The 12,743-nt window shown below is 41.0% G+C and overlaps 1 protein-coding gene across 1 annotated transcript; it reads right to left on the reverse strand.

Moving 5' to 3' along the window:
- Positions 1 to 6,299: 6,299 nt before the first annotated feature.
- OCM2 (oncomodulin 2) lies at positions 6,300 to 9,518 on the reverse strand. Its single transcript, XM_012758882.2, has 4 exons — positions 9,251 to 9,518; positions 8,552 to 8,684; positions 7,998 to 8,107; positions 6,300 to 6,590 (listed from the first exon to the last, which is right to left on the reverse strand). Exons 1-4 carry the CDS (start codon positions 9,309 to 9,311, stop codon positions 6,565 to 6,567), a joined length of 330 nt encoding a protein of 109 aa, XP_012614336.1. The 5' UTR covers positions 9,312 to 9,518; the 3' UTR covers positions 6,300 to 6,564.
- Between the last annotated feature and the right edge of the window lie 3,225 nt (positions 9,519 to 12,743).

A 12,743-nucleotide genomic window follows, 5' to 3' on the forward strand; every position in this document is an offset into this window, starting at 1 on the left:
GAAATACCGGCAGCGCAGTGTACCGTTCTGGGACGCCCGGGTGGAACCCTTGCCGTCTTGTGTCCTGATCTGTGGCGTTTCTTATATAGTGGAGTTCAGGTGAAGGTGTAATGTATTTTGTTGACTCTCAGATTTCTGACTTGGTTGCGAGTTTCTAGAAAAACGGAACGGGCACAGTTCTTTTGTAGAAGGGAGTGTGTGAAGGCGCAAACGAAGCCTGGAAAGAAGCACGTTTAGGCCAGACGTGCATTCATCCGAGCTATTGGCCCATTTACCTCACCTACAGAGTCCTTTTCGGGAGGTGTCTTTTCTGGTGTCTGCTGGATCAACCACAGCGACGGAGATTGCCTTGGACCCCATTCCCCGGGCGCAGTGCTGGAGGCGTGTGCTGCGGAGGGATGCGGGACCATACCTGGCCTCCCTACGGTGCCTACTCCCGGCCTTGGAGTTGTGTTACAGCAGACCGCTTGTCCAAACTCAAGATGGGCATGGTTTAGGTTGTCTTGTTTGTCACAGATTAAGTTTAGAAACAGAACCAGCTCTCTTATCCAACCTGTCCGAATAGACCTTCACGTTTAGGGAGGCAGTGGGTTGGAATTTGGGCGTGAGATCAGGGTCCATATCCTAGCTCTGCCACCCACGAAGTGTAGCTGTTGGACCAATCACCTAGCTTCTTTCCAGTCTCTTCTTTGTAAAAATACCAATTATAAATTCCTGCCTAGTGGGAATTTAACTTTAAAAATTAAATGAGACTGAATGTGCATCCAGTGCTGGCACTTAATCATTATTGAACAAGTGATTGCTACCATTCCTTCCGCTGACATTCCTAACTAGCTCGCACTACTGCATGAAATTCTTCCATTAGAAATACATGTTTTGGCATTAAAGCAATAATTTTCCGAAGTCCCTCCACCCCAACACATATCTTTTGTTTCCCCAAAAGTTTTATAGGGACTTACATAAAACAAACACAGAGCTACCATGGCCGAATGAGGGCCCTGGTGGTAGACTGAGGCTTAAGAGTACCTGCCTCTAGACTTTTCCAGAAGCTACCCACCATCCCCATGTCTTTGGGGAACCCTAAATCACAGACACAGAACTGTAGGACTCCAGGAAACATGGTTTGAAAACTTCAGGTCAAACAATTCTTTTTTCTGTCTCAGAGCAAATGCTTTTGGAAGAGTATAGAACCCAGGGCGGCTTAGGTCGGAAAACCTGCATTTGAGTTTTGTTTTTGCTATTTACCAGTTGTATGGCCTTTGGCCAATCACTCAACCTTATTTAACCTCAATTTCCTCCACTATAAAATGAGATTAATATGGGCCTCACAAGGTTGTTACAAATACTACAGTAGATGATACAAATGAGAGTCCTTTGTAAAGTACAAAGTACTAGATAAATATGTGAGATTAACATTTTATAGTATTAGTCACAGTTTCTCCCAGGACACCTCTATGTCCTTGTACACTTTGCCTTCCCCCAATACAATTAGTTGCATTAGTCCTTAGATGATACAAAAACAAAACAAAACATCCAGAAACGGAAGAAAATGCTTTTAAGTTTCCAAAGCCAAGGAAGCTCCTACTTGGTGCAGGAAACAGTACAATGATTTACTTGCACACAGTAGGCATTCAGAGAAAGCCAGAACTGAGAGGCTTCAAGGTCAGGACGAGGAGGAGGTAGCTGTGGCCCTCAAGAGACTAGAGGAATGACGATGACTCAGAGGTCACTGTATGGATTAAGCATACTCCTTTCCCATCCAGGGCCTTAGCATGCTAGCTTTCTCCCCCCAACCTAGGGAATGAAAGCAGAAGAGGAGGCTGAATTGCAGGGTATAATTATGCACAATGGAAATTCAAATAAAGTTCACGTATGGAAATAAAAGTTAAATTTTTTTGCACAAAGCGTTTGTGAACTCAAAATTCCAAGGGATTGAGCAGTGGGAGAGGCATGTTTTGTGGGGGAAAGGGAGCACGATTCCAAGTAGAAAGTCACAATTATAGGGTGGGTGGTTCTGGACAAGTTGTCACATACATCTCTCTCCTCTAACAAGAAAAGCGAGCTTCTTAATGGTAGGACTCTGGTTTAGTCATCTTCTCATTCCTGTTGTCTAATACAGCACCTGTGTCAATGGATACAATCAGTGTGTAGAATGAATGGATGAAGAAGGCAGGAAACGTTCAGCCTCTAATGAAAATAAGAAAAGAAAAGAAAAAAAAAGAAGGCAGGAAACGGAGGGTGGACAAACAGACATCAGAAATGGACTTTTCTCCTTCAGACTTCTGGCTACTGTGTGTAGTACAGAGTTCAGGCCACAGGCTGATCCAACATTCTAGTGAGCTCTTTACTCAGCTCAGTGCTGAGCTCCAAGAAGAAGGTGATAGGTAGAGGTTTGGGTTTGATAATACATCTCTAAGACCATCTATACAAGTGTATACTTCATTCTATTCTGTTGGTAGAAATACCAGATCAGTGAGTCGAGTAACTGATCTTTCTCTGTTGATTTAGAGCCCAGATACTGTCTCATTTAGTGGTGACTTTCCTTGTGAGGGTACATACTTCTCCTGCAGTTAAAATTGTTCTTAATCTCTATCTCCTCCTGTAATTACCTGCAAAGGATCTTTAAAAACATATGATTCTTTTATTCAAAAACTAAAAAAACAGAAACAAATAATATGTGTCAGGGTTTTAATTGGAGAGGCAGGACCACGAGATAAAATATATTTTTATATGTATATTATATGTAATAATATAAGTTTAGATGTTCATTGCAGGTATTATGCAATTATGTAGTTATGTAACACATGTAAAGAATTGCAGATGTGATGCACTTGTGAGAGCCGGGTAAACAGCCTCGGGAAGGCTGTTGCCTTCGTATCTGATGCTGAACCACGCCTGCAGAGCAGGAAATCAGCAAGAGGTGGACGTACAGTAGGCGAGAGTGTGGGGACAAACGGGACCTATTGAGGACAGACAAGAACCCATGTTGGTTGCTCACTACCTCCACTATGGTAATGAGGGAGTCCCCCATGAAAAGCTGGAGTCCTTTGTCACAAAGAAAAACACATACCTGGATTTGGGGAGGATCCCACAGCAAGGAGGGAATCCAACAGGTAGTGGCCACCCCAGTGGACCTCCCAACAGTCCTCCCAACAGGACCTCCCGTTTTGCCTGAGTAAAATACTGCAAGACTGCCACTTCATGCCACCCTCCAAATCTCAGGCAAAATGTCTTGTGGCCCACTCTACCTGGATACCGACAACCTAGGCGAGTTGACATACTACAAAACCACCACACAAGTAATGCCAAGATTTGTTAAAGCCAGGCAGCGGGTACACAGGTGTTTGTTATATTGCTCTGTAGTCCCATCTGTATGTTTGAAATACTTCATGATTTAAAAATAATTTAAGGTGTGAATCCATTTACAGGCATTGTAGAACCCCTAGGAAAATGATGTCAAAACCTACCCCCCTCTACTGAAAAGAAAAGTTGACTTTTTGAAACCAGTGAAGACGTTATGTAAATGTAGCCCTTCTGGTGAATAAATTTACAGGCCAGGTGGAAGCTAACCTGGTGATTCCAATTTCATCTGTCTTCTTAAGTGTTTGCAAAGTAATACCATACCTTAACGTTAGCAGAAGAGATATAAGATAGGTTTTTGGTTGAAATTGGATTCCTGAGTACTCATTACACAAAATTAAACTGAGGTCATTACAGAGAATTAGCTACGTAGCTTGTAAGCCTGGACAAATAGACAACTTTTCCCCACCTTTACTGTTTTGCTACATACGCTTTGCTTATGAACTGGAAAGAACTACTTTGACCCTGTATATTTAAAAAATCTTATAAATATTTCTTCATGTGCTGAAGCAGAATACTATATAATGTTTGAAGTATTTTAATAATTCTTATTAGTCTCAACAATTAAGCACATTCACAAAGCTGGCTTTAAGATCACATCCCACTAAATTATGAACTACTCTACCAAACTATAAGCCAACATTGGAATTAAGTATAAATAGTCAAAATGAAAGCCACTGTTGCAGCCCTATTTTATAAGCAATGAGGAAAAATAACAGGACACCGGTTTTTCAGCTCTGGAACCCATGTTGCAATCTAGGCCTTCATTTGAAAGTCAAAATATATCATTCCAGCACTGAAGATAGGTTCTCTTGAAGTAAAAATAAAGAAGGCAAGTGTTAAAATAAAATTGTTGGACATGCTTGCCAATCTCTTTTCTGGATTGTTATCATTTTCTTTCGAGTTTTTCCAGTGTTGATTTGATTCTGGGTATGTTATATTTAAAGTTTTTCTTCAGTCTGTAAAAATACATACAAATGAGTCAAACAATGCATAGAAATTTCAGGAAAAGAATAGAAGGCAGGGCTTTCATTAATTTGAGTATGGGACACATTCTTGGCATGAAAGTTTCTTAAAATCAGAATTTGTTGCCTCTTTGGCTTAGTGACAATAATTGGGTAAATGCTATATCTCTCTTCTTTATTTTCCCTAGTTACCATGATTCACTTTTTTTTCCCCCTTTAAGAGACAGGGTCTCACGGTGCTGCCCAGGCTGGCCTCAAATTCCTGGGCTCAAGGAATCCTGCCTCAGCTTCCTGGGTAGCTGGGACTACAGGTATGTGCCACCAAACCTGGCTAATTTTTTGTAGAGATAGGGTCTCAGTTGAACTCCTGGCCTCAAGTGATTCTCCTGCCTCAGCCTCCCAGAATGCTAGGATTACAGGTGTGAGCCACTGCACTGGGCCTATGCTTTATTATTATTTTTTTTTATGCTTTATTTTTTAAAAAGACCCTACTCATCTCTCGCTGTTCTGAAATCCTCCCTGCTAGAGACAACTGTTAAAACTTTGCTATGTATCCTTTCATTTTTTTTCCATGAGATACATATTGAATAGGAAATTTGTGACTAACCTCAGGTACTTTTTAAAAACATTTTTGTTTTCAAATCGTATTTACCATCAAAGATTTAGAAATGCTAATATTTTTACAAAATATAAACTGACAAAAATAACAAACTAGACAGTTTCATTCTTCGACCCTCCCCAAAGAGCTCTTCATTTTAAGGCTGTATTTCCCAGTTTTGACTCATTTGAAAACGGCCCTTATGGTTTTTGTCAACCCAGATACCATCTCTAATATTATTTGCCTTCATTATTTAATATCTTATTACTTAATATTCTTCCAATTGATACATTTTCAAAAACCTGATTCCTCCTTTATCCTTGTTCTGAGTAGTGATACTGAAGTATAATAACACGTTTATGCTGTTTTATTTTTTCTAACGCACATTAAAATAAATACATGACTATTAAAATTAAAAATGTTGATCCCTGTCCCTGGAAAGTCATCTTGGGGCCTCCTTCTAGTGTGTGTCCCATACTTTGAAAAACTGCTTTTAACAGGACCCTCCAAAAAATAGAGGTTCAAAAATCACTCAGCTATTTAGCAGGTTTGCAGGGCAGCAACAGGGAAGAGCCTCAGGGCATTGTGAGCTTGGGGGCTGGATAAAAAGTGTGAGCTTTTAAACAAGCTCCCAGGAAAATGCCCCAATTACTCCCAGGAGTCCTTAACTCTCAAGGGTCAGCCAGAAAGAACAGCTTTAATGTGCCACCTGGAAACCAGCCTAATGAGAATTTCCTGGCTTGAAACTCCCCAACCCTAATGACAGCCCTGTAACAGAACCACCAAGGCTAGCCTCAAATGTTAAGGCAATTCTAGGTGTATTCAGCTCAGGTGGTATCTTGTAAGAGCCAGGAAAACAACTGCTGAGGAAAAGGGGGAGGTGGTAGGAGGCTAGGTGAGAACAGGTGTGTGTCTCTCTGATCGCTTGTTTTTTCTAAGGGGGAAAAAGGTTTGAAAACAGGTCTGTTGGTGCTAAGTTAGAATAGCAAGTCTCCTTAGCTTTGCAGACCACTGGAGCCACACACTTTGTTCTGTCTTGTACTGTTTGCTTTTACTTAAATCTCTCTTGTGGCAATCTAACACATGGCAGAAAACATATCAGTAAGCATAATTTTATGCAAGCTAAAAATCTCTTCATATTAATTTCAGAGTCAGATGATTTGCTGAGAAAAATCCTAGCACAACAATGCCATTTATTTGTGACTTAAAAAACAAAAAACCTGGTTTCCCTGTTTGCTAAATACCAGTGTGGCTTGCTCAGCACTTGATGGGACCAGAAATCTTACAAAAAACCTTTGGTTCCCAGCTTGCTTTAGTCTATCTACCTTGCTGAGAAAAAAACCCCAAAAAACAAAAAACACCCACACATCAGCAGATGATGAGAAACTTGTCTTTATTGGGTAATTTTTAGAGGCATTGTCTGCGGAGGGCTGTACAGAAGTCATCAGGACATACCCACCACCCCCAAAAGTCATGAATGACTGTCTTATTACCTCGCTAAAACAATGAGCAAATTGCAGAAGCTTTTCAGGGGAGATTATAAATAAGATTGGGGCAGGATGTGGGGTTCTCCATTCCCAGGGCTTTGGAGGCCTTCCAACTGATTATCCCTTTCTCTCTTTACTCCAAAGACTGGGGCCTTTAAGAATGCACCATTTCCTGGAATTCTAGAACAAAAGAGGTGAGAACAGGGTCAGTGAAGGTGGCTCAGTACTTTACAGACCTGCTGTGGCTGATGAGAGGGAAATATGAAGCAAATTGTCAGATAATGGGCATGGCCCCCTCAGAGGCCACAAAAGGAAGAAAAATGTGGGTGTCAATGACTGCAGGTCAATGGAGTCTACAGTGTTCCATCCTTCTGCATAATCTTATTTGGCAAACATCTTCAGCTTTGCAACAGTTCTTGTACTAAAACTTGTCAACCCAATCATTTCCCTTGGACAGTGAATGAACTCAGTATAATTGCCTATCACAATCTGTAAACAATTAACTTTCTGTCTGGTCAGTTTAAGACAGAAATGGAAGATTTTCTTCTATTCTGTAGCTGGGTATTGAAGTGTTAGAAAACATTTAATAGGGTAGGATTTTGAACTAGCTTTCCTCTGTTGAACCCTAACCCTACCCCCAAATGTTCCTATTACTAAGAGAAGGATAATAATAATGATGTGAGAATGCTATAGATTGAAATTGAGAACTGGGGATTTACTTTATATTTATTGGAGAGCTTTGCCTGTTGGGAAGTCTTTCATGGTTATGTTTAAATAAGCGAATCCTCCCTTACCTAATCTATTTTTCTGAGCTATCTATAGAAGCCGTATTAACTGCAGTGTAGTAAGTGATAGTGGTATCATTTTGAACAGGGTTTAAAAATAAGGACCTAATGTAGCAGTTTTTAATTTCAAATTAGCTCTACCAGAAGGACTACCATACGTTCTCCTGAGTTGGCAGGCACAAAGTAGCTAAAAAGCATGCTAGCAACATGACAAAAATCAAGTGAAAATAGTCCTACAGCTGTGCTAGTATGCTAACGTTTGAATCCAGGGCTCTGCACAGAAGATTCCATAAATGATGATGGAGTTATTTGTTGTGTTTAGCCCACTTGGTGGGCTAATGTCCAATAAATCATATTTGTTTAAACTTTTGAAAGCTAGGAGGCCTTCCTACATATTCCAATAGACTCTTTGGTTTGAGCCACACTTGAGAATGTCATTCCTTCCCTTAGAGGGGCTCAGATCAACTGGTGGAAATTTCTTGCATTATGTTCAAGGTGCATTAGGGCATCTTGCAAATAATTGGCCAGGTGGCTAGCCAGTTTTCTAGCCAGGTGAAGGATATTTTCTAGTTATTGACAACTACCAGTGGGACTAGCTTTTATGGCATATCCCAGGAATCATGCCAGAGTTTTTATACACATTTGTATACTCACTTTAATCCCATTTTACACTAATTAGATTGAAGCTCAACAAGGTTAAGAAAGGAGAATATTAACCCACATCTGTCTGATCCCATGGCCCAACCCCCTCAGATGCTCCCTGATCTAAGGTGTGCTATGCCAAGTACAGGTGTGGACATACCCTCAGCCCCAATCTTTCCATCGCCATCATTGTCCGCAGCTGCCATCAAGGACTTGGTTTCTGACTCGGTCAGTTCTCTAGCACCACTCTCAAACTTCTGGAGGAAAAACCTACAGGATAATAAAGATGGTTGAAAGACTATGCATTTCTGTGTTTACACTTTCTTTTGTCTTTAAGTAAATCATCCTTTTCTACCAGGTGCAATCATCAGTCAAGGTCTTAGCAAGCAAAGGTTTCCTTAAGCTGTAGAAACCAATGGTGGGTGTTTTATTTTTCTTTTTAAGAGTTTGTGGAAGTTTTGTTAAGTCCATTTGCCAAATGAAATCCCTTAAGCTAAAGAATCTTTGCACTGACGGGCTTAAGTGCCCGTGTTTGGTGCTTTGCATAGATAGATGTATGGCCAACTGACTCACGTCTTGCTTTAATGAGGCTTGGCCGAATGGCGAACACCAAGGCTTGCCGTTGAAGAAATACTGAGAAAACTGGCCCCCACAGCACCCCAGCCCCACCCAACAATGACAGTGGGTGCCGGACAGTGTCAGGACAAAGCTTACTTAAGCTCTTCTTCATCCAGATATCCACTCTGGTCATTGTCTATGAACCGGAAAACGTCCTTCACCTGACTGGCCGACATCTTGGAGAGGCCTGATGTCTGGAAGAATTTTTGGGGTTCAAAAGTATCTGGGTCTGAAGAACAGAGAATGGGTTATTCTGATAATCATTGCATCATGTTCTGTATTTGGGCCAAGGTGCTGAAAACACAGGTTATTTTAAAAACTTCCATAATATCCCTGAGCTGCAGAGATGCTCAACTGGTCCAAGATTTCGAGTTTGCCAAGACTGGATGTCCCTGTGATAGCATCCCTGGGCCCCTCTTCTCCAGCTGTCCTGCTCCACTTGATTTTGTCCATCTCCCCTTTCTCTCCTCCTCTGCCCCCACCCAATTTACAGACTATGTATCCAAGTCCTCAACATCGCCGGTCTAATTGGCATGAGCAGATGCAATCACTGGATTCAAATAGGCTAAATGCCATTGCTGATTCTTTCCCCACTTATAGTAAATTTCTTTCATCTTATACAAATGCAATCACATGCTCAGATCCCAAATCTGTATAATTTTAGTTATCTTAATAATAGCAGTTTAATTCCCCAATTCCATGAATTTTCAAGCCACATTCACATTTTGATTTTTGTTGCTTCGCCAGAAGTGTGACGATGCGAGGAAAACCCACACCTGCTCCTGCCTCCTTTACCTTGGCATTCCTGCAGGGCCGCTGCAATGTCATCAGCACTAAGCACGTCGGTGATGCTCATTTTCCACCTGGTCACACGGAATAAACGAAATGTGGTAAACAACAAGCAGGGGGTATTATATCCTCCTAGGCTCAATGAAACTGTATGTGTGTCTGGAATTTTTTTAAATGTGATAAGCACAGCGTTGCGCTAAGTGATGGAACTGAATATCCAAATACAAACCAGGTACTGAAAAGGTCCCAGAACCCTTCATCTCAGTGCCTTCTCCTGAATCTACTCCAAGGATGAAATAAATACCAAATACAGAACTATTCAATTTGGTTTTCTTATGAAAAAATTATATTTATATAATTGATCACCTAGGTAGCTACAAACCATTCAGTAGTAAACCATATTACAAATGCAATAGCATTTTCATACAGCAGTCAGAGAAGTATAATGTTGCAAATTTCACATGAGAAAGGATACAGCTTGGGCTGCTTGTAGACCTTCTGTGGAAGACATGCTATCTGTCCTGAAGAGTGGGAATCAGATGAGTGAAAAGACCATCTCCCAGAGATAAAAATCCTACTGGGTGTCAAAGCCATGGGGAAAAGAGAAATCTGAGCATATCAGGCACAATTCTAATATGAATGCACATAGAGAAGAAGAGCCTGGGGTCTGGTAGGTCCACCAGCTACTCACCGTTTTAGATTTTCCCCTAAAGAAGAATCAGGAAAAAGAGTTGAAGGAGCAAAAAAACAGATGTGCTTTTGTTACCTTACTGACCTGCCTTATATAGAATTGAAAAAGTGATAGTTACAACCTCTTAGATTTCCTTTTCAAGGATCAAGTGAATGTAGCTCAAATGTCTTGCCTTACTAATTAAACCTCTCTTTTTTTCTATTTATATCTCAGGGGAATGTGGGTGGGAACAGCCAATTTTAAAAAACAAACCTCAACAACCCTTAACTAAGGTTTCAATTCTGCAAACGAACCCCCTTGGCAAAGAGTGGAGAAGATACTAGAAGCCCGGTGAGGAGGAGGCAGTGGCTGAAATAGGATCAACACATATGAGGGTGCTCTGTAAACTCAAAAGACTCCCCAGATGTGAGTGGTCACCATTTGGGGAAGGTCTGTTTTCAGCTTCTGAAACTGTGGGTGTGCAAGGCTGACTTGTAGGCAGAGTTGACACGCTCAAAGTCAGCGTCACTAAGTGGACACACAGGAATTGTCTAGAAAAGGAGATGGGACTGATTAGGTGATTTTCCCACAAAAGTCTAGACTTTGACATTTCCCAGCTCTAACTGAAATTGTGCATACTCAAAAGGCAAAAAGGCAGAAAGGAAACAACCACTCCCAACCCCAAAACTAATATTTGTGGGGGGGAAAATGTTAGGAGTTGAGACAAAGGTTTATTTTTTTGGCTTTTGTTTTTGGTTTTTTTGTTTGTTTGTTTGTTTCCAGCAAACATTTATTGAGCCCCTGTGTGGCCAGTGCTGAGCTAGACATTTTTTTGTATGGTGGTAAAAAACATAAAATGTACCATCTTAAACATTTTTAAGTGTGCATACAGTATAATAGTGTTAATGATGTGCACATTATTGCACATCAGATCTGTATAACTTAATCATTTGGAAAAACTGAAACTCTATATCCATTGAACCACAGTTCCCCTTTTCTCTCTCCCCCAGCACCTGGCACCCACCATTCTACTTTCCATTTCTGAGAGTTTGACAGCGCTAGGTAGCTCTCGTAAGTGGAATCAGGGCAATATTTTATCTTTTGGTGACTGGCTTATTTCACTTAGTGGCATGTCCTCAAGGTTCATCCATGGTATAGTCTATCACAAGATTTCCTTCTTTACTAAGCTGGATTTAAGTGTTTTTAAATGTACAAAAAGAGACCCCATGTTGCAATCAGAAACATACAGTGGCTGAGAAGTAGACAATTCAGAAACTCTAGACTGGGCCCCAAGACGCTGCCCTGGGTAATGCAGCCCAGATGGTCATCTCCAGTTTGCCCCAAAATATATTCCCCTGCCTCCACCTCAGCGTTGGACGTGTCTTAGTGTCATCAATGAAAAGTTTCTCTCAGGGATACCTATGGCATTTCTTAAATTACCAATCCCTTGTCAGGCACCATATCTGTCTTGCTTACATTTTATACACCAATGCCTAGCACAGGACTGATCTAGAGTTAGGTACTTAGTAGTTGTTATTTGATGAATGAATAAATAAAAACAACAAAAAGAACTTGTAAACACTCTTCCCAACCAGCACCAACATACCCAGCCGTTTAAAAAGTTCCTAAAAATAAGTCTCAAGAGTTTTGAATTCGGTTTCTGACATTCAGTTGCCATAGAAACCAGCTGAGCCCTTTCTTTCCTTGGAAGTGTTTACGATTGCCCAGAGAGATGAAAACATTTTTTAAAAATCTGCCCATTTAAATGAAAATAGCATATGGGTTAAACCAAGATACTTTAGACATCCGTGCTGTTTTTCTGATGGAAAGTAAAGAAAACCAGAGACCCAGTAAACATGCTGTCTGAATCAAAGAGCCACCCAAGAGCATGATTTGAATTCCATCTTATACAATCTGGGGTTCAAAATGTTGATTCACACAAAAGGACAAATACTGTGTGATTCCCCTAAGGATCAAGTGCAGATCTGCAAACATTCAGAGAGGTCTCAGAGCCCCTGTTGGGTTAAGATGGCTAAAAAGGTTAAGATGATTTTTTTTTTTCAGAGACAGAGTCTCGCTCTGTCACCCTGAGTAGAGTGCAGTGACATCAACATAGCTCACTGCAAAGTCAAACTCCTGGGCTCAAGTGATCCTCTTGCCTTAGCCTCCCAAGTAGCTGGAACAACACCTGGCTAATTTTGTTATTTTTAGTAGAGATGGGGTCTTGCTCTTGCTCAGGGTGGTCTTGAACTCCTGAGCTCAAGCCTCCCGCTTCGGCCTCCCAGAATGCTAGGACTACAGGCATGAGCCACTATTCCCGGCCCAACATGATAAATTTTATGCTTTGTGTATACATGTGTATTTTATGTTGTATATTATATTTGTGTTATATAATGTACATGTATATTATGCATATATCAACAATTTGAAAGTATTCATTCAGTAATCTTCATTATTTTGGCCACCCAGGAAAGAGCAGGAGGAAGATTTGGAAGTAGGAGACCAACTCTGTCCATTTGTAGCTGTGTGGTGCTGGGTTCCTCTTGTAGGAAGTAAAAATAATTTAAGTGCCTGCTCTGTCACCCTCCCAGGAGGGTTCTTTTGAAGATCATAGGATCAAGTGCAGATCTGCGAACATTCGGAGAGGTCTCAGAGCCCCTGTTGAGTTCCACCCCTGTCCAGGGATTGCTAGAGGATTTCATCTGGTATATCCATTCTACTTGATCAATAGGGGCTTCATGGAGTAGGAAGAATAGGTGCTGCGATCAACTAGCAATGTCTGCAGGGATGATGAGTGGCAGCCTGGAAGCCAGGGAACTTGGCTATCTT

Source organism: Microcebus murinus, chromosome 19, assembly GCF_040939455.1.
Source record: "Microcebus murinus isolate Inina chromosome 19, M.murinus_Inina_mat1.0, whole genome shotgun sequence".
NCBI lineage: Eukaryota > Metazoa > Chordata > Mammalia > Primates > Cheirogaleidae > Microcebus > Microcebus murinus.